General features: G+C 45.3%; 1 protein-coding gene across 6 annotated transcripts; it reads right to left on the reverse strand.

Annotated features, from left to right (window-relative positions):
* Positions 1-1,101: 1,101 nt before the first annotated feature.
* On the reverse strand, positions 1,102-20,866 carry c8h18orf21 (chromosome 8 C18orf21 homolog). 6 transcript variants are annotated; one of them, XM_035427860.1, is made up of 6 exons: positions 20,603-20,866; positions 20,331-20,423; positions 15,057-15,079; positions 11,981-12,180; positions 1,711-1,904; positions 1,102-1,263 (listed from the first exon to the last, which is right to left on the reverse strand). In XM_035427860.1, the coding sequence occupies exons 1-6, from the start codon at positions 20,653-20,655 to the stop codon at positions 1,113-1,115; spliced, it is 714 nt and encodes a 237-aa protein (XP_035283751.1). In that variant the 5' UTR covers positions 20,656-20,866; the 3' UTR covers positions 1,102-1,112. The 6 variants fall into 6 exon arrangements, with proteins under 6 accessions (XP_035283751.1, XP_035283752.1, XP_035283750.1 ...); XM_035427861.1 differs by having other exon boundaries at positions 20,598-20,866; XM_035427859.1 differs by having other exon boundaries at positions 20,331-20,450; positions 20,598-20,866.
* Between the last annotated feature and the right edge of the window lie 1,984 nt (positions 20,867-22,850).

Below are 22,850 nucleotides of genomic sequence, written 5' to 3' on the forward strand. Positions count from 1 at the left end.
AACAGAGAAACTGTCGACAGGGCAAGTGGATGAGAAAAGTTTTATTTTCGCACAAAGGCTGAGCTGACTTCAATCACGTACAGAGAATTACATTAGTTATTCACAAGTTATTACATTGATAAAAGGGTACATTGTACTTGCCATCCAATTATACCGAGCTTCTTAAATGAAACATTTAACCCAAAACATGCCTTACTTTGCTTAGTTACTTTGTACAATATACAACCAATTTTACAATCCAGTAAGTGTAAAAAAATACTGTCTGAAAGGCCTTGTGAATCTACACATATTCAACACACCAACATGTATAAAAAAAGAAAAATGTTGAATATAAACTGTATTGTACAGCACTACAAAATATAAATGTAATAGCATGGCCACCGCGCATTTGATTTATTTGGTCTTTTTTTTGTAAAAAGAAAAAAAAAATCCTTAAAAGTGTAAGGCAGGATAACTTTAATGTAAACACGGCAGTCCACACAAGTCCGTTGTCCTGCAAACAGTCTTTGTCTGGACCAATGCACATGAACACTTTATGCATAAAAAAATGTCTTTTGAAACTTGGCGTACCACAATACTATCGTGGTCCAAAGCCAATATGCTACATAAACATTTTTAATGTACCACCAAGTGAGTCAACAAAATTGATACAAAATGAAATTAACTGAAAACTGTGCATGAGAAATACATAAATGACAGCAGTATAGAACATTCTTTTTTTTTTTTATTTACAAAAAGGTTGAAGAACACCTCTTTTAGAGAGCGGTCCTCAATACAATGCAAATAATATATTATCAATATCCACTTTGTGAGCATATATACTTTATATTGCCCTGTGGAAATTCCTTGTCTCGGTGCAAGACTGATTCTTTCGGCACCTACATTAGACAACAAGGACAGAAAAGTTCCCGAGAAGCGCTTCTGGGGTTTCTTCCTGCGGGACAGCCCAGTGGCGGGATGTCAGAACCGCGCCGTGAATTTAGCAGTGAAGTGGGCGCTAAGCCGGTGGGGGGGGCCGCCCCGCGCGTCGCTCGGAATCCCAGGCGAAGCCGTTCTCCGCGCGGATCGCCAGCCGCGCTGGCAGCGGACCGGAGTGGAGGGGCGGGCGCGGCTCAGAGGGAAGAGAGGAAGGCCTTCAGGCCTCCCTTCTCCTTCGTCGGGGTCTCCGACAAGGTCAGGATCTTCCTGAGCCGCGAGAAGGCCGACTTCTTGGCGCTGCCCAGCGTTGAGGGAGGGGTGCCGGCCGACTCCGAGGAAGCGGACCTGGGGGAACGGAGGAAACGCACGCGACTGAGCCTCGCCTACCGACTGCAGCACTGAGGCTGCTACCTCACAAGGGCGCAAACTGGGGGAAATTCAGCCATGGGCTATGGGCGGGTAAAACTCTGGTGCAAAGCATACAAGTCATTAATAAACTTATCTATCAAGGGTCATTTAGTTGGGGTCTGTTTATCATGCATGATGACCGCAAACACTCCTCGAGGTTTGTTCACAATCACAGTAGTACTGACAGACAACAAATTATGCAAAGCCCCAATGGAATAAATGTTATAAATGACTGTAATTGAAACAATAATTTTACCTAGCACTTACTGTGGATGCCAGCAGTATATAATGTATTGTATATATTATGTACTGTATATTCATATGTATGCATATTAAAAACAATTTAAAGTATGAGAAAAAAGAATGAAATGTTCTCTTGTGTACCTGGGTGTTCCATAGGGTGTCTTCTCTGTGGATTTCAGGAGAACTTTTCCACCCCCAGAGTGGGGGGTCCGACCGGCTGTTTTCGGTTTCCCAGAATTCCTGGGGGTGTTGTGGGCCTTGGAGAGGGCCGCCACAGTGTCCCTGCTCACGCCGCGGCTCTTTGAAGTCCTGTTGCAGGTGTGGCAAGTGGCCATCTGACAAAAAAAAAGGGAAAGAAACGTCACTCCTACTATCCAAACACCCAGGTGACGCAGCCCTGTACCTGACAGTGAACTCTGATGGAGGGGACTGAGGAGAAAAAACTCAAGGAAAGCAAAGCTGTTTACGGAGGACTGTTTACTTCTCTAATTACCTGCCTTAGACAACCGTGAATGTGAATTAAGAGCTCTAACGTTTCAGATCAAAAGTGTGTGGTAAATGGTATTTGCACTTGATCTAAACTTCTGACAGTGTTTCAGGCATCAGCGCAAGGTGCACCCAACCGATGGCATTACGGTGAGTTTCGGTGGTTCAATCGGCACGCGGCACGCCACTCTGTGACCTCCCTGCCGCCTTCCCAGAGGGCACCAGGGGCCGGCGGCTGCACCAGCCGCCCAGAGCTGGCGTGTCCGCCCCAATGAATTCAGCGACGTCCTCAGACGAGCGGAATTTCCCCATAAATCTCAGGGGGGGGGACAGGCGTGCCACGACATCACAAACCAATTCCTCGTAAATATACCGCGGAGGCTACGCAGTAATCATAAATCTCCCGCCCGCTACTTTACTCATCGCTCGAATGTGAAATATGCGCGTGCCAAATCTGAAAGGCATGCGGCCCATATATAAAGCTACGCAGTACGCCATATGTAAAAAATATTTCAAACCCAGAATAATTCCAAGCGCACTCTGTTATAATAATCTAACGGGGGCCCGTAAATCAGAGCCTTTGTCAACTACTGGCCGCCAGCGTGGCCTGTGGCCTGCGCAGGCTAACGACTGGATTTCCACATGTTTGGATAAGACCGCTGTCATAACGGAACCAAATCCGGCGGTGCTGTTAGCGTGTCGAAAAAAAGTGAAACGGGTATGCGGGTCTTTAGGGGGACGTCTCAGGTTCCGCTGAACCGCAGCACACGTTTTCCCTGCAAGCGAGCCCCGCGTGTTCAAGTTAAACTGCTGGCCACTGCCACTGTAGACACAGTGCAGAGCCACACAGCCCGATGTGACAGCCCGATTCTGTCCATCCAACAGACAGGTGGCAACTACGTCCCAAAAAGTTTCCGAAACATTAAGAGAATTATGATACACTTCAGAAAAATGACCAAAGGCAAGCATCACAGAATCAAGGCAAAACGAGACAGCTTCTTTTTAGCGAGAACTCACCGAGACGAAGGTTGCCATGACGGAACAAGTGGTCGAGAGGCAGAGCAAAATCAGGGGATTTAAGACGACCTGGCTGGACCTGGTGTTTACTACCGCCCTCAAAGTGCCCCTATTTATACAGCACATCGGCTCGGCCGGTCGACCAATCAGTCACCGAGGGGGCGGGGCTACGGAACATTAATCCTGCCTCTTCTCGCTCGCCCCCCCTCCCTCCCTCCCTCCCCCCCTCCCTCCCTCCCTCCGCCTCTGATGTCACTGGCACAAGTTTTCCCGCCCGGAGTTACGATCCATAAACAAATGGAGGAATGCAGATTAAGTGCTGCGGGGAAAGAGCCACAGCAGTCGGTGCCAATAAGTTTTACAATGGGGCTGCTCCGTGTTCCCTGGCTGTATTCCAGGAAGGTTTCTGACTACATTATGCCCGCAGTGCTGCTGCATTAAAAGGACAAAGCGTCTCAGCAAACACATCCACATCCGCCACACCCCCCCCCCCCCCACCCAATAAATAAACATATGCGTATACACGTGCGTGTGTATACGTATACAGACATGAATAAGATACAGGGCAGTAAATATTTGGGCAGTGACATAATTGTTGTTTTAGCTCTGTATATATCTGAATATGAAATGAAAACAATGAATATGTGGTTAAAGTGAGGTTAAAGTGCAGACTGTCAGCTCTAATTTGAGAGTATTTGCATCCATATCGGGTGAACCGTACAGGAATTGTGCCACTGGCCAAATACTGACGGACTGCACGTTACTGTATATTTCCATAGACTCAAATAAGGTTGAAGGTTGCTACTCAAAGCCTGAATGACTACTGTCCATCTGTATAAGAAGTTGGTTTTACTCAATGCAGCACTGAGGAAGGGCCAGGCTGAAACGTGCCTCATCGGACATGAATGAACTGGATGAACTGTTGCTCATCTCCACCTGTTTCTATACAGACACAGTGGAAGCGTCTGTGTTCCATTCGTCCTGCTAGATAAGCTCATACCGGGAAGTGACCCAACACTGTCATTTGCGCCTTTGAGTGACATGCTAACTTAGTTCCCTGGGACGCAAAAGACTGGCCATACGGAACGATGCATCCTGCAGTGCTTTGTAGTATCATCCCACATGACTACTGTGGGATGATACTACAATACTGACTACACTATTCGGTCCGCTGGCTGGTGGAGAGAGCACACGCACCTGGGCTGCGTTAGCTAATCACCCCGGGCGCTAAAAGGTGTGTTCCTCTCTACAGTTCGGGGCTGGGACCAGGAGCGCACACTGAGAGGGCGAGTTTTTGAGTTTTGTTTCATTTGGTTTTGTTTGTCCGCAATAAATGACAGAGAAAGTGACCCGCCACTCAAAAGGAGGTTGGCTGGTCTGCTAAACAGCTGCCGCCTTATTTGTCTTTGTTAGTTTAGCTTGTTGTTTTAGTTTATTGTTTTTCGCCCGAGACTCGCGACGGGGAAGGGTGAAGGTGTCTGTTTATTTCATTTCATGTTTGGTGTGAGTGTGCTCTCTCTCTCTCCATGTGGCAACCAACGATGTTTCCAGGAACTGCTGCATCGCCCCCCCCGCCCCCTCCCCCCCAGGTGTGTGACAACTACTTTTCCCATCAGACACTACACACCATAGCATATTCAAGAAAAGGCAAAAGTGGTTTTGATTTCAAATGAATTTATAAATGAATTACGGGTATTTGGGAGAGCAGGCACACAGACATACAGATGGGCACAGCCCTGTGGAATGAAAGCCTACTTCCTGGGGTACCCCATCCCCAATCACTTGCCATCCTGCCAGCCACAGTGGGCACTGCCACATGACTTGACACCAGACAGTGGAACACGTCACTTCACCCAGGACCAGCCCTTCGGCAGGACGAGCTACCCAGAAGCCCCTGGAGTCGTGCCGATTCTGAATACCGGATTAACGGCGTTTACCGAGCAAACACAGCCACCCTCTCTCGGCCCGACAGCTGTGGCGATAGACGCTTTGAAACGGAACCGTTTCGCTCACTTCTGGATCAGACGACGCAGAGCAGAGTTCCCCGGAGACGGCCGAGCCGCTGGAGGAGAACGTCGCTCCTGACGCAAGCGCCGCCCGTAAATCCCGGAGACAGGCGGCCACGCCGCGCACGTTAGCAGGAGACCGTTTCAAAACATCGCTAACGCGTCGTCCGTGCCGCAAACAGAGAAGCCCTCCTAAAGGGAGACCCCCGCTGCCTTCAGGGATATCCATCAAGCAATAAAAATGCATGTGAAGTACATTAGCAAAGCAGCTGGAAGGGATTAGAGTCACTCTGCGCAAGAACTAACGGAAATCTACAGGCCGAGGCAGAGGGTGTCTTTATTCGAGCGCAGAAGAGCTCGTCTAAAGCTCACGACGGCCGCTACGCTTTCGCTCCACACACGCTTCGCAAATCTCATCAAGGAATGAACACCAGGCCTTCCATACCCCTACGGCACAGACGGCTCATTTGACCAAAGAGGAAGAATATCGCTGAGTGATGCCTGTGCGTCTCACGCATCCCTCAACCCTGGCCTGGGCCCGGTACGGACACGCACGGCATGAACAAGACTGGGCCACCTTCAAGCTGGAAGATTCCAGTTACAACTGAGAGAAATTACAGGTGTTCAGAACAGTCATATCTGCACCTATCACGTAAAAAAATAATAAATGAATAAAGGCTCCTCAGTACAGTTGAATCTGGTTATTCAAAAGAGCATCGTGGCACTCAAACTGTAAAACAAAACCACAAAAAACCATAATTGAAATGACCCAGTAGTCTTTGTCCCACTCATTGCCCAGCTGTTGCGTTTGATGCGTTTGCTGAAATGTTTCTTCAGGCAAAAACTGGTTCACATGGTAACATGGTAGAGAACAACAAACATTCCTCCAAGTAACCATTGCTGGAACCTACATGCTCAGTGTGCCTCACACTACTATCTGGACAACTTATTATTGTCCCTTTGTGTTTCGGGCTTTGAGGTGGGGCCTTTGGAGGCGAGTGTCCCACTAAAGCAGGGGCCCCTTTTGCAATGACAGGAGTCAGAAGTTCCGCAGGGTGGCATAAAACTGAAATGGAGTGCTTCAGTTGGGAGGGTATCCCCTGGGTCTTTCCAAATTACGAATCTGGTCGACTTGTTCATGTCATTGTTCATGAGAAATGCGAAGGTGAGCAGTAGGAAAATACTCTGATGCTAGAATGCACTCCTAAAATTCTACAATTCACCCTCACTAATGGACAGAGATCGGTGCGATCATGGGTCTATAAATACGATTGGCAACTCCACACTGATATTCTGCTCAAAAACAGAATGCATTACCAAGGTGGTTTTCAATAAACGATAACAAGAAGACACGAGACTAGGCCCACCTCTTTTTCACCAATTCTGAAATGTATATATATATATATTTTAAATTTAGCCTTTATTTGCCCAGGATTACCCCACTGAGATCGAAATCTCTTTGGCAAGGGGGATCAAACGTAAGCACTCAAGAGGAAGAGAGGGGCTCTTTCAACAGAGGAGTGATTCAGAGTATGCCCGGGAAAAAGAATACCCCCTGCGCACCCCACTGCTGAAAGCGGACTAAAACCAGTGCATCTACCCAAGGTCACGCTGAACCTCCACACTGACAGACTGAGACACACCGAAGACCAAGCAGTAGCATCGAAAAGCACCGGTCCCAATTCACACCATCACAGGCCTCCTACTGCAGCAGTGCGCAATCCAGTGTCGTCCATTATCTCAGGAGCACCGGTTTAGCCTTTTAGCTAGCCCACGCGTGGTTCCCTCCTAGCCGAGACACAAAGGACTCACAAAGTGCAATCCAAACAAAGAGAAACGTGCTCTTTGTTTTCCGTATACACGTCGGCGCGTGAGAACTACAACCAGCTGCCGTGTGCCGTGAGGAAAGACCAGGCGGCAGCCGGTACGACCTTGAAGCTCTCACGAGCGCCCGTGCCCCTGTCCTTGACTCACTGCGGTAATGGGGGGTGGGGGGGGGGAGCATGCATTGATACACGATTTCCCGTCACATGGCTAATGCTTTCAGGCTCGCTAGACGCCCTAGTTCTGCAATTGCAGCTGTGACTGTTAGACACCAGGGCCGAGCACAGACTTGTTCAGGGACGTGCTAACAATAGAAAGGGTGCCAGTGGTCAGCTGTGAGACTGCATACGAATAGGGAACTTTAGAGGTGTCGGGGCAAGGGGGGCAAACGCTTCGACACATGTTGGTGTCTCTCTGTGCACGTGCCAGTCAGACACTGTGGTATGTACAGGAAGTAGGCCTTTGTCCATTGAGCAACTATTGTGACAAGAGGCAGCAGGGAGATATATATGTTCATGTAGAGATCATATATTCTCTCTAGGACATGGAGGGATGTACAAGTCTGTTTGCGCTCAGGGATGCAGTCAGAAATCACCGGGTGCAGTAATCGCTATTTAAATCCTTACTAAACCTGACCCTCCGTGTTGATGCAGCAGGACAAGTATCTGTTACATGTTAGGGAACATACGTGTGGTAAACAAGCGTGACATTGTTTACTGGTCCAGCAGGATCTTGCAATGAGGTCAGAATTTTGCAGTTCTCAGAATCTATTAAAAACGTGAATTTCTCAATTTTTTAATTTCCTGCATTATCTCTGGGGACAGAATAACATTGACATCACCGGTGGAGACCGAGCTCAGCGTTGCAACAGCTGGATGACGCACCGGTGGGAGGAAGTCCAAATTGAGTTTACTCTGCCAGATCGATCTTACCTCACCAAATCGAGTTCACCTCACCAAATCGGGTTTACCTCACCAAATTCGCAGCTTTGAGAGACTGAACCCGGTGCTGAAAATGTTGCCGGCGACGTGTGGAAGTTCCAGCAGCTGAAACGACCATTGACCCAGATGGCGGGGCAGAATGTGGAGCGGGCACTTAAAATAATTCTGCAATGGCCGGAGAAATCCCTACACGTGCGGGCTCTCCTTTCCTCCGGAAGGTTCCGTCCCGCCCTGCTCAGACCCAGCAGAGCCTCTCGTTATCTCACCAAAAAGCCCGCTGCCCGGAGTTAAGCCCCCCGGCTTTCCGCGGTGGGGCAACTGCTACGGAACGTGAGCGCCGCACCTCACGTTTGGGGCTGCGAGTCCAGCGCACGCTCAAAGCACGAAGTGAACGGGAATGCAAAGATCACAGACAGAGTGTCTGGTGTCTAGTGTTTGTATGAGCCTCACAGCATTGGCCCGAGCAAGACACTCCAAACAAGCGCCAATGACAAACGCGATAATACCTGGGAATCATGCGTCAGAGACTTCTAGCGAAGGCCCGGTCCCCTTCGAAAGAAATCGAGCGGTCAGACGTAAAATACAAACACCCCACATGGAAGGGTAGATGAAAACACCTAAGATTTATTTTTATATGTGACACAAGGGTGAAATATTGATATTAATTTATGCTGGTAAACCTTTGGATAGGCCTGAACGGTAAGTTGTATAAATCTTACCGAATCGTGTCGTATGATTTATGGATTTCAGTCGGTAACCCTCGGCCCCGGTTCTTCCTTGAGGAACGAGAAACCCACGTGCCGGGTCCGCTCGACGAAGCATTTTCCCCGGGGTCGATTTGAATTCGTTTACTTTTACCATAACTTCATTTCATGCTCCAGTTAGAAACACGTTTATACTGGAGGTCCCTGCTCTTTTTTTCACCCACGGTTTGAATGCCCAGAGCTGACATTTTGGACAGGGCTATCCTTTATTCTTGAAATGGATTGGGAAAAAAACGTTATTATTCAGAATCATTGCAGTCACACACCCCAGGTCTGCATTTGAATCCTCGCTGAGCTGGTGCAGACTGGGGCCAACAGAGCAGAGGACATTAGGAGGGAGTTTCAAGACTGAGAGGGTAAAAAATTTAGCTAGATAAGATGTGAAGTAAATAATACGACACAACTAAATCAGAATTACAATTTTTCTACAAAATAATGCACTCTTATTTTTGGCTGATAACCGTATGGCTGCACGCAGTGTCCGCCTGACGGGAAGGTGCGACCGTATTCACCTGATGTGATCCTGTCTCTGACTGGCGTCTGTCTCATTGGGTATGCGAGCCGAGTGTAACGGGATTTACCCCAGAGAGAAATAAACACGCTCCTGCAAGGTCGGCTGCAAAGACAGAAACTCGCAAAAGGTCAACTGAAATTTCAGATATGCCCCCCCCCCCCCATTTGCTCTATCCGTTTTATTTCATACCTGTGTTTATCGATCTGTCACACCGTAAGTGTCAAACATCAGCCCATTACATGCATGTTACATTACGTGCAGACAGCCAGAATGCCCTGTCAACTGGAGTCACACACTGTATATGAAGTAATGGATACCTCTCAAGAAAATAAAGCCTAGTGGATCTAGCACCTGCAAATGATCTCCACTCCGATTCAGGGGTTTCATATCTGATAGGGATGAATTCTCCAGGAAACATATACAATAAAAAAGACATACAAATTACAGAAACGCCAAGGTCAGACTTACGCGGACATTTAAGAATACAATTAAAGATGTACCACGGGTTGGCAGAAAATGGCAGACATTTTGAGGTTAACTGCTGGAAATAACCATCCGGAAAATAGGGTCCTGGATGCTGAAAACTTTTGGAATTGTGCACAAAGTTGCACTTTATATACAGACAGTTCAACAAATACAGTTAATCACTTGGGGAAAAACAACACGTCTGGAGCCATTGCGAGAGATAGATAAAAAGAAAAGCAATGATATATTTTATGATTACCCCGCTGAAACACCTCAGTGACTGCTCTACCAGAATGGTGGGACTTAAATCCTTTGCTGACCTCTCTATCTATTCACTTCCGCAGAGATAAAGCACGTCCTGCTGTTTGTTTCTGTCCTTGCGCTTATCACTTTCCACAGTGGAAAATTTGGCAGGGAACGGGAGGAGACGCATCCTAATGACAGCCCCTGCTCCTCTCTGCGGGGTCCTGGCTCGCAGGTGTTGACATACACAAACCAGGAACACAGTGCCACACATTCTTATGCCCAACCGCCATGCAGCTGCTCCGTCAACTCCACAGGCTCCTATGGGGAGACTGGGAGGGGACAAGCTAGGCAGCTAGCTCGTGTTATGAATTACTGCAGCGCTAGCTAAATAATGGCAAGCTACCAATGCACTTCAAAGTAAAGGCTCGAGGCAATGCTGGCTTGTATTTTGTCCACATGATTTCAGACTGTTTAACAACAGGCGATAATAAGTTAACACTTGCTAGCATGAGCATGCTAGTAAGTGAACGCTTGTTATCATCAGCCTGCTAATACGTCGCTATTAGCACGTTAACGTTTGCCAGGTATTTGCCTTTTTGAGCACACAAATGAATATGCTACATTAGTGTAATCTATTATTTCGCACTGCATTGGGTAAAATTGAAATATTCAATGTTATTCTTATTTATGGAAGCAATTTGCACTACTGAAGTTACACCTCGACTTGCTCAAGGGCTGGGAAGGCTCCTGTGATGAATGCCATGTCACTACCGCACGTCAAGGGCACGAAGGTGCTGCTCTGTGTTATTCTCTACTCTGACTGTGCTTGTCAGAGGCGGACGGATTCTGAAGCAGTCTGACGAACGGCCTTCAGAGTGCCACAGTTCAACGCCCCCGTCTCTGCGGGACAATTTATGAATAAATAGACACATCAAGCCAAAAAAAAGAAACTAACTCAGCAGAACACACCAGACTGTCACAAAAACTCTTGACTGCAAAAATGTGCTGTATAACTACTGCATGACCAAAGGGGAAGAGTAATGGGTGAGACTGAGTGTGTGATGTCGCATAGGATAATGGAACGTTCTTAGCAAGGTACACCACACTAAATAAGACAACAGAAGGGCAATAATTGGTATTGAAAGCAATTTAATTAAAAACTACTCTTCATCTGCTAGGACTCCAACAGTGGTACTGGACAGCAAAACATCTCTCTCTGGGAACACCACAACAGTGTGCTGAGTGTGTCGATTCTCCCTGTACCACGTGTGCAGAATCCGCCCATCCCTCCCCACCTACTCCACCCAGCTTTTAATCCAGGCGCTGACCCTCTCCCGTCTGAACTGCTACACCTCCCTCCTCACTGGCCTCCCCTCCTCCACCATCAGACCTCTGCAGCTCCTCCAGACACTGCTGCTCCTCGTCTGATCTACAGCCTCCACACGCTCAGCCACGTCACTCCCCTTCTCATATCCCCCCCACTGACCGCCTGGAACAAATGCATTAAAATATCAGCGCTAGCTTATCGGGCAGCTAAAGGGACAGGTCCGCTAGGTATTCGCACGCTCATCGAATCCTACACGCCAGCCAGACCTCTCCACTCTGCTATGTCTGGGAGCCTGACACCCCCTCACTTCCCCCCCCCACACCCCCCCCCACCCCACTGTGGTCAGGACAGCAGAAACCCTACCCGTTATCCAAAGCAGACTGAACGCCACCTCTCTCCAAACTGCACCTCCGCTCAACCTCTTTAGCTATCCTCTTTCTTTATTTTTGGATCTCCTTCTGAGATAATGTGACCGGTACAGCCGTGTGAAGAAGGTTATCTTTGAAGTGCTATTTGCTTTGTTTACAATGCAAACTGTTGGACTGTTTGGTTAACTTTACACTCAGTGATCGTAAATTTATAAATTCATAGAAATCCTAAAACCTTTCAGCTCCTGTTGTGCACCCCTGACCTATGCTCAAATCAGCTGTATTGTGAACATTAGACAAGGCTTAAGCAGTTGGAGGACCACAATAACTGTTGTTGTGTGGAAAGCCAAGACACCCGCCCGGGTCAGCAGACCAGGACGCGGGAGGGCACGTTACTCCAAACCCGCGGCGGGTCATCCCGCCCCATTCCCGCCGACGCTGGGCGGGACTCACCCGAGAGCTGCAGGAGTTCCGGAACCTTCTCAGGGCCTTCAGCTGCTCCGGGCTGAGGCGCTTCCGGGCCGCCTCCCGCCGCAGAAGCTTCTGGACGCGGCCGGAGGCCCTGCGCTTCGGCCTGATCCGGACTCGCTGCTCCACGGCGTGTCGCCACTGGAAACAGAACGGGCAGAGCGTTCCGTCCGGCTCCTTCCCGCCTGGAACAAACAACGGACAAGATGAACCCCTTAAGTCCAGCCGCAGTCAAATACGAACTAATGAAATGCATGCACCCACCCGCATGTGTATTCTAGAGTGATTTTTATTATTTTTGTCATTTTTGCCAACCATTATCTGTTCACCAGCTAGAATCATACCTTATTTAAATATATAGCATATTTAAAATGGGATTAAAAAGTTTTGGTCTCCACACAAAGTGATTAAAGATTAAAAACCTTACTGCGGAAACTCCTGAACAAGCAGAAAACAGACAAGAACACTGATCTGGCCGGAGATGGCCTACGTGAGGAGAGACTTAAAGCAATGGAAAGTCCTACATCTCAGTTCATTTGATTGTTCATTTGAGATGGTGGTAAGGAATTAATGGGATGGACAGCAGTGCTTATTTAATGTCCCAGAACAGACGATAGCAGTGACAACGGAATGTATTAAACTAAAGAATGAAATGCAAGGAATCACATTGGCATTTGGAACCTGTCGATCCTCCAAACTTGGGATAGACTCAAAAGTCAAGCCAAGACAGGCAAATGGCCTGTTCTCATTATAACAACTAATGTTACAGAACAGAGAAAGGAACAGTAAAAAAATCTATGAGTAATCCTCTATGTTTCTGCAGTGCTTAAAAGCGTCCCAGACCAGATCGCAACTTCCAAGCGACGGGCCACCACACCCCTCCCCTGGGGTATGAACTTCCGTGTGGCCCTCTGATCCACAGCAACACCAGTGTTTGGGTTACCCTAATCAATGTGGCCACCTCCTCCACTGTGCGGTGGTCCTATCGGTGTTAAGGCGCGGGGGTTCGGGGGGGAAAATCAAAGGCAGAGTCGGCTGCGGGCCGCAACCTGAGACCCGTTTGCCTTTCACACTGCACGCGCTGGCCGAGCGCCACACACTGCAGACCGCAGCCGGCCCGCACGCACAGACGCCCTGACCCGGCCCTCAAACTCAACGCTCCCCGTTAATCAGCTTCCCCGAGCCCCACACAGCCTGTCAGCCGCCTGACAACACGATCAGATATAGACTGCTTCAACAACACTTCATTTTAAGAGCCGCGAGAACTCAACATGAACTTCAAATGGCATTAAAATAACATTTTGACTGCACAAAAGCATAACTGTTAATAGTAAATAATTAACATTGTACTTCCAGAATGACAAATCACTCATAGCGGAGGTACTTGTGGTTAGTGCAGTGGCAATCCTAAATCCTGACTGCACAGTGCCAGCTGTAGTAATGAAAAAATAATGCATATTATTTCATTACTACATACTCCCATTTTGGGAGCATTTGCTCCTGTAAACCGATGTGCAAAATAATGCAGGAGCACATCCACCTCAATGCCTCTGCACCATTTTCTCTATAAGAGGCTGGAGGCTAAAGTTAACTGGTACCTCAGTAACTCTGAATCTCCATATCAGCACAGTTGGCACAGGTGGGGAGGAATGTGAAAGCTGGCAGCAATCTGATAGTTGATTGACATCCATTCATGATAATTTGAGAGGCAGTTAATAATAACAACATATTAGTGACCTTGTGTATGATGTTTCCATTAAGCCATTAAGAACACATTAATAGCAAAGTAACTGCTTGACACAACTGCTTAAGCATAAGAACATAAACAAGTAATTGCACTGTGGTCTTGTACCATGGTGGGTACAATTGCTTAATGAAAACTGCATTTTTCACCACCCTTGAAAAGCAGGCGTAACTTTCAGTATATTCTACACAAATATATTTTATGAGGGGGGGGGGTCAAAATACAATGGATTCCCATGTTATGCAACATTACGGATTTTCATTGCGTTAAATTATGAAATGGAATGTGAAAAAACATGCCACTGCTACACCACAGAAGTGCCATCCCACTTACAGGCTCACAGCTCAGTCACTTTCACAGCGGATGTAGGCCGTTTCGTACACATTTAGCGGCAGTGCATATATACTCAATTACTCTTAATAAACACCCCACTAGATCAACAACTTCCAAAAGCGGTTTCTTTTTTTAAACTCCCAAAAGTTCAAAACTTTTTTTAAGTCCCGTCTCTCGGTAATGAAATCAGCGTGCGGTTATCTTTAAACATCCACAGTGTCGCTCCGCATTTAGGCCAGCCGCCTGACAGCTGGGCGAAGTGCGGATGTTGACTCCCGAGATGCCGGGCTCTGCCTGTCACTCAGCATTTCCATTCGTACGGGCTCCGCGCGAGACGCTTTTCAGAGCCTAATTGAAAGCGGGCTACAAACAAGCACAAAGACGCTCAAGGTTAGCGGGGACCGCTGACTGCTGTTACACGCTAATGGAAAAGCCTTGAGCAGTATGCATATTACAATGAATACAATGCCGCCTTCTCCGAACACACGGATAAATGCAGGGGAAACGGGTTCGCGGATAATTCAGGGGATGAATAAAAAGTTAATTTCACTCACAAAGGTGTATCGCTATATATGCCCTATGCGAGTTTTACTATGATGCCGAAACTGAAGCAATTGAATGCAAGATTCCCTGAAGAAATGAGCAGCCAGTTCTTGGCTGGTCGAGACCATATCGCCCTTTAGACAGCACAAAGCAAATTGCATTCCAACGTCCAAGGGAACTGGGCCTAAAATAATATCTACAGTTTCCACCAGGACAAAATCTCACAAAATGATTTTTATCGTTAGAAAAAAAAAAATCCACATCAATATTACATCAATCACACTTATCGGTACAAAATTTAGATGGATGAATATGGAGCACTATTATGCATAAAACTTGAAGTTTCAATTTCAAAACATCTCTGTTTCAATAAAGGAGTCAAACAGTTCAGCATTATTTACTTGACATTACTGAGTGTACAAATTAAGTAATTTAGTTTACCTTTCATACGTTGCTGTCGTAGCCTGAAAACAGAGAGAAGGAGAAAATGTTAGAATTTCATCAGTTAATATTAACACAATCAAAAGCAGTTGCAGCCCTGGTAACAGGCTGGATGGTGTTAGCAGGGGGATTGCAGCACTGTTTGGCCAAAGCCTGTTCAATGGGAATCATGCTGACAGTAATCCACTGCCATCACTACACCGGTAGTCCCTACGGACACCAAACACCTGAATTATTACTTATTGTGCTCTTTGGAAATATTTCAAGGCAAGACCCTTGAGAGGGAAGAGTTACTGTTTTCATTTTCCGTGGACCAGGATAAAACAATTAGCCGACGGAGGACAGCAGCCCACAGAAAAATCTCCACCTGCTTCGAGTATTAAAATTAAATTCAGAAAGTCTGGCTTCAGTTGCAGGTCTTTTTTTAGGTACACGTGCACAAGGTTTAAGGCTTCACAAGTCCCGGTTTGCCAGACGTCTATAATTAGCCGACGGAACTAAGGCTGGCTGTGAAAAATGACACCCGAAACACGGTAAAGGCAAGGGTGAAAAGTGCATTTAATACATGGCCACGCGCTGCTCTGTCAGAGCCATTTTTACTCCCATCATATTACGGCTCCTCTGCCATTCCAGGGTTTGGACATCTGGAGGGCAACGTTACACGCACATGACAACAGGGGGGACTGCTGCCAGAGACCGCGCCCGTCTGTGCCTGCCCAGTGGAGGTGCCCGCCTGCCCGGCCCGTGACCTGGGTATTCCCACCCCCCACCCCCGCATTTGTGAACCGTGACCGAGTGCGGTCGAACGGCGCAGGGCAGAGCCTAGCCACTGCAGACGAGCAGTAATGCGCATTTACAGAAAGTACGGGAGGAAGGAAATGAGCTCGACCAGAGCAAACACACGCTTCCTGTCTATCTTTCTTTTTTTTTTTTTTGGTTTCAGGATCTAACTTGGCATAAGATGAAACCGCTTTCCACATCCGTTGATCATGTACAATGGGCTCCAGAAAGCTGCAAAAATATCCTGTTCACTAGTAAGGATCATAATCTTAGTTGGCAAGATTATAAATTTAAACCAGAAGAAAAATATATAAATATCAACTATATATATGTATATATATATACCATATATATATATATTTCCCTTTTTGCAGGGACATAAGGCTGAAAGAGGTTTTACTGTTGGCCAACTGTGCTTCAAAGGCTGGCTTTTGAAGAAGCGATACCGTCATGTGCCTCAAATGTAGCATTCCAATTAAAACGCCCTTCATGCATTCCTTTTTAAATCAAGCACAGACTGTGATGCTGCAGCAATAACTTCAATTAACAGCCCGCCTTCTTGGACTTTTAACTGGAAGAGAACTCTGCCCGTCACATACAACCAAGGAACGATTCAAGACCCATTTATTCTCACGAGACCCAGCACAGCAGAAAAAAAGGGTTAGTATTTTTGGACAATGCAAGTGACTTGGATGACAAAAACATGTCGCAATTTCAAATGTTTTCCATTTCGTTTTTACTGAACGCCCCTTGGAGTGTAGGTTTCAGCACAGTGGAATATAGTATAGATTAACACCATGTCCTCTACAGGGGACAGAAATTAATTGGCGGGTTTTAGGAGGCTATGCCAGCTCAGACCAGTCAGGCCAGTTCGGGCCCTGAAGGGAGTGGCCATCCCTGCGGCGGCAGGGGCCGGTGATGACGTCGCTGCGGGCGGCGGTCCCGATGTCTCCACGGTGACGCTGCGCTTCCCGACAGCTGGGTCTGACATTCCCGCTGACGCGGACCGTTCGGAACGAGAGCGGGGGGGAGGGGGGTCGGGGTCGCATCGGGGGTGGGTGAGTCGCCCCCGGCAGTCCAATCGCCTGATTTCGTCAGCGGTACAGGCTGTCTTCTGCATAGTGCACATTCAGAACGCCACGCTTGCCCTAAACCACGCACGAGGAACGCCAACACACCAGGAAGGACGCAAGCACCTGCACACACAGCGCCCTCACTCATAACGACGCCTCTGCCGCAGGCACGGTCTGGCAGGCTGGATTCCTGCCTGGATGTCCTGCATCTGACGGACATGTAGATTTTTTCACTGCTTGTTCAATTATAGCACCGCGCAAAAGGCCAATTCATTATAACACAAGTCAATTTCTTTTCAAAATGTCAACTCTCCAGCAGGACAATTCTGACGCCATCCATGGCGCTACAGAGCTCGGTGCCTAGCCACCCTACGCAGCCTTTAGGGAGCGACTGAATCTTTCAGCCTGCGCCTATTTCTGACATACAGGTTTATCCACACTTCATTAATCCTGTTTTGCCAACATCTACTCCTGGAAGTCCTCTTGCCACATTGAACCTCCAGATCAGTACTGCAGCGTTCTCCGAGTGGCTCAGTCTGTACAGTGGCCAAAAGGAAGACTGGGAGAATTTTCTTTTTAAAAGACATGCTGAGCATCCAGAATGATGTCTCTCGAGGCCATAACCTCAATATCTTCCCGAGGGGAAAAAAAAATCACTTGGTCATCTTCCATAATTACTAACGAACTTGGAAAATTATCACTGTCAGTTAGGCTAATTTACTCTCTTCAGCACTGCTGCAGCACTGTAGAGCACCAGCGCCTGTTTCACAGTGCACATCCTCATTTACACAAAATTACACATCCGGCCATTAACCCTCTCCTGCCTGGAGCGCTACAACGTCCAGCCTGTCAGCAACATTCAACTACATCAAAACTAATCCCACACACTGCACTCACATTTGCTTATGTTTAGCCAGCTGCACTGAATGATACTGTTTGACAATCAAATTTCAACTGGCAGTTATCTATTTAAGGGTGTCAGGTTTCCCCTAAAACTTTTCCAGCATTATGAACCAAAGACTGATGACTGGCATTCACAGACCTGCGATAAACAATATTATATGAGCCAATATTTCCTTTCAATCAAAAGCATGAAAGTACCTCAGACACTTTATCAGTATTTTAAATATTCAAAATGTTTAATTTTCCTGTCCCTCTCATGTATGAGGAATGCAAATATTAACAATCCCAGGTCAAATTACATGGTAATATCGCCAGAAATTAAATGTGGTATTTTTAAAATAAATAATTTTTAGCTGAATAAACCAACACCAACAAAGGGCACATGGCATAAGCCAGCTATGCACAGTGCACTTACAGAAAATTCAAAGTCAGAATTGTCATCATGTAAAACATAGGCTATTACACACAGCATTCATTTTCAGGGACATATGTCTACTTCATTTACCACAAACTTCCACCTGCAAAGGACACATCTGGTCAGAATTCAGGACCTGCCTCACATCCATTCAAATAAGCAGAGGGCTTACAGAGACATCTGTCTGTCAACTAAAGCTACATATCTGGACTCAGTGTTTTTCATTAATGATGAAGCCAAAGATTCAAACTTTTTGGGATACAACCTTAACCAATGATATTGAGTTAAGCTGTATGCTGATGGAAGCCTTACCATAATATCTTATAATACTCAAAAACATCACATGACTGTATTAGCATAGTACACTAATGCTGTCCTTCATAAAAAATAGTATCAAAACTGGGACATCTTTCTGCACATCACTACAGTCACAATGTATCACTATCAATGCATGTTTCTTATGCATTCTTGTGAATATAATGTTGGCAGGCCAAACTTTACTTTCACCTTAACATTGTTCCACTGAAAAGGTCTACAAGTACTGGCTACTCAGGGATTAAAACACATGATTAATTGCACATGGATTCAAAGTGACAAAAAAACTATGCCTAAGGCTTATTTGTGCAATTAAGCTTATGATGTGAGGATTTATACAGGGGCTCCAAGAATCAATATCATGAAAAACGCACTGTTTAACCAGATCAGCATTTCCATCGACTCCTCGCTCGGCCTGTGAGGAGCGGAAGGAGAATCTGAGGCATCCTCTCTCCCTTCTCCGCAGAGAGCACCAAAGTCGTTAATCTCTGTTGTCCGGACGACAATATAGTTAAAAGCTTCCTGTACGCGTAATGAAAATGTCCACGCCCGTTTGAATTTGCCGAGCACACACTCCGCACTCGCAACACAGTTAGGAATGAGTCGTTCCAAGACATTTAACAAAAATTTTCCCATGCAACGGTAGTCACCATTTCCCCCCACAGACGCTGTAGTCAGACAATGTTCTGCCCATTTATTTTATATTACCCTGGCATAGCTACAGCAATGATGGTGACATCAAACTTCCTCCTGTACTCGGGCCTGATGTATTGATGTTTTTTTTCTTCAGGGGGTGGAGGGAAAGGTTATAAATACAAGCGGCTCAATATTAAGGATTCCACCATTTCAAAATGGGAACCCATCAAGGGCAAAATTAGACTATTTTCATTTGAGACGAAGGACAGTATATGCTTAACAGAGTGGAATCCATTAATATCTCCACAAAAGTGTAAACATGCATGTTGCGGAAGATGGATTACTACTTTCCATGCCTGTCTTTGTGTTAACAATATAGTTAGGCCATGTAATTAGTAACAAGACTTCATCTTATTACTGTACTGGCGTAGTATATTATGCCAACAGAGATACTGCATTCTTCACTATATTGCTATTCTTATTTCTTCCCAAAGATTTATTATTTCTGCCCAATTGCACTACAGTGTTTGCATATTATATCTACCAATCTATTCGCTAATTATGAATGCACGACAAAGGTTAGTCAATTAGTCCACACGTACATCTCATTAAAACACCGTAGCAGCTAAATACAGCCTGAAAACCATATTCCTGTAACTATAACCATTCTTCACAAGGCAGTTTTCAAACAAATAGGCTACATCCTGCAAGTAGGGGGTAGTCTGCTCCGGCGATATAAATAAATAAATAAATAAATAAATAAATAAATAAATAAAATCTCATTTAAACTGGACCAGTTACAGTGATCAGTCATGAATTGATTATAAGACATTAAGTACCATACAAACCCAAACACTCTCACTAAGGAAACGTGTTAAAAACCAAAAACGCCAATATATTTGTTCTCAATGTGTTAAATATATGAGGTTCAATTCTGAATTTACATGTTATAAATGAGCAAATATACAATGACGTTTGATAAAAAGTTAAATTGCAGCCCCAGTGTGCCTAACGAAAACTGGCTGTGTTTATGCTGCCTACCAGAGGAAACAACGGGCCATTGCACCAGTAGTGTCGTGTCCTGAAAAACATTTTTCTTCAAATAAAAGTGAAACAATGCGCTGTGTTTCAGTTTATTCTCTACAGACTTACATCAGAAAGCGGGACTGCTCCGGACAGATGTCTTTGTAATAAATGGAGGCCTTCTTTAAAAAGTCGACGGTGCCATCGGCTTCAGCAGACATGCTTGTAAAAGGAGATGTTCGTGTGGGACTAAGCAACAGAGACAGAACGATAGTCTGCGTTGCTATACAAATTCTTTATCTAATTATAACTTGAACATAACTAGCTGTGTAGCCAATTTAAGATTACTGCTCAATTACTGAACGCGCTGAATATATTCAAAGTAACTCAACTAACCTTACCGCAGACCCTTCACACACGACTTTGTTATATTTTCCCGGCATGCTTCACTCATGAACAAGACACCATGGGAAACCGAGGCACATGGTACAGCAACTTACAGAAACATGGTAATACGGAAGGAGTGCAGGCTATTATTTAACGAGCCTATGATCAACGATTTACATAATAAGAACATTTCATTTGGAAACGAAATGTAACCAAAATGCCCCGACTATTTTTCAGGATACTTGTAGGCTATCAGTAAGTACGTCATGTGATCAGGATTCTGCGCAGATTCTATACAATGTAAAACGGGATGGATAAATCAGCCTTTTGACTGTTCATGCTACACAAGCCGATCCACATAATTACACTTTACACTTTGACCGCGTGCTGCTGATACACATGCTCAGTGCAGTTCCTGTACGCCGCATGACGCCTTCGACTTCTACTGTCATAATAAATGCTGAAATGTTTAATTCATGCGCTTAATAAAATACTGAGAAGAAAAAATAAAATTTACACCCAATCTTTTCTTATTATAAGTAACACGATAATGCATTTCGACAATGAACGGAGCATATTAAACATAGGACCTACAAATGTATTTAAGGACAAATTGACTTTTTGCATACCTTTACCTGACACACTAATTTTGTTTTATGAGTATGTTTTAAAACACTTCTTTAAAATTATAGAAATGTATACAATTTGTTGGTGTGAAAATCACACATTATGCATAAATGACGAAAGCACACGTAAGTCTTATGTATTTCGAATAACGTTACATATCAAATCAGAATATATGTTTACAGATGTGACAGAGAGCTTGAATTTTTTCAACCCAACCGAGTCACGTCAGACAGATTTTTTTTTCCTATGAACAGTTAAATTAAAAGGGATCCTTGTTTGTTTTGTTTTAATCTATAGTTTACAATTTTATATTGTTCACAATATTGTACGGTTAATCCATTAGCCTATATTACAAATAGTTACTCTTTCAATAAGTTGTTTTTTAAGTATTAAGGATACTTTTATTTTTGACATTTTCTGTTATGACTTGTTGCAATAATTTTAAGGTCTATTATAATCAGGCCTATAGAATTATACTAATTAAATATTAGGCTATATGTGACGTTAAAATGAAAAGATTAAAATTTGATGATAAAAGATGATCAGATTTATCATGAACTGTCAATACTGAACTGCAAATCAGTGCTCACTGATGATTTGATTTGTTTATCCCAAATCGAAAAGAAAGAGGTGGATTGCAATTCTGGCGGAGTATATAAAGCCGGCGGTTAAAGTTCAATAGTCGCAGGGGAAATTGAGATTGATTGTTTGGGGAAATGTGTTTTCTTTCCAATTACAAATGGCGTTGAACCGAAAATAAGCCGTCTCCACTGTTTTAGTAATCCACCATGGACTGGACATAGCCTACCCAGGACTTTTGTGTTTTCGCTCTTCACGGAGTCACTTGGCTCATATAAAATGCCCCGCAGCGCTGCGTCGATGAAATTGGATATTAAACGAAAGGGGGAGAAGGTTCACTTTAACTTCCCTTATACTCGTGGAGCGGATGGAAATCAAATGAGGCAATCCGGTCTGAAATGGACCCCGAAATTCCTTCTGCACTTGGGGCGCGGAGACGTGACTGGACAGAAGACAAATAACTCAGATGTAATATTACGTGTAGATGAGATTCTGGTGGCGATTGGCGATGAGACACATCAGAGAGGACCACCTGCGGTGGCTCCACCCAGAACAGTGTAGCCCTGCTGAGCGGGTGTGATGCGAGCGCATCTGATCTCGGAGTTAGGGAAGCTCGGGGACGGCTGCGATTTATTCTCAGTTGATTCCTTGTCTGGACCCATCAGGTAGGGTTTTATTTTTGTCTCAGACTGATTAGCATTTTTACTGATATGTTTTATGCCTTGCTGCTATATACAGGCTGTATTTTAGTTATGCTAATGGCTTTATCTATTATTTAAAATAAATCAAGGAATAGTTCATTTAGTTTTAATGTAACTTAAGGTTTTGACCTCCCATATAAAATATTTTACAATAAATAATACATTTGTTATTAATGAAAACCTTGTGCGTTGAGTGACACGCGTCTGTCAAATAAATGTCCTATAGGGTTATACCTAGTGCGGGAAGTGGGATACGTACCCCACTATTTCCGTGAAGTCTATAAAAAAACATCGTACAACAATGCCTATGGTTTAAAGAAAGTCTATAGAACCAGATTTCAAAGTTCAGTCCTAC

Source organism: Anguilla anguilla, chromosome 8 (genome assembly GCF_013347855.1).
Source record: "Anguilla anguilla isolate fAngAng1 chromosome 8, fAngAng1.pri, whole genome shotgun sequence".
NCBI classification, from domain to species: domain Eukaryota; kingdom Metazoa; phylum Chordata; class Actinopteri; order Anguilliformes; family Anguillidae; genus Anguilla; species Anguilla anguilla.

What these genes read in the sequence shown, in the direction of transcription:
- c8h18orf21 (XM_035427858.1), bottom strand. Translation starts at nt 20,655, where the DNA reads ATGAGTGAAGCATGCCGGGAAAATATAACAAAGTCGTGTGTGAAGGGT. An exon ending in TCGTGTGTGAAGGGTCTGCG is followed by an intron (nt 20,451 to 20,602) that starts GTAAGGTTAGTT and finishes TCTGTTGCTTAG; the next exon opens with TCCCACACGAACATCTCCTT. An exon ending in ACACCCTATGGAACACCCAG is followed by an intron (nt 1,264 to 1,710) that starts GTACACAAGAGA and finishes CCGTTCCCCCAG; the next exon opens with GTCCGCTTCCTCGGAGTCGG.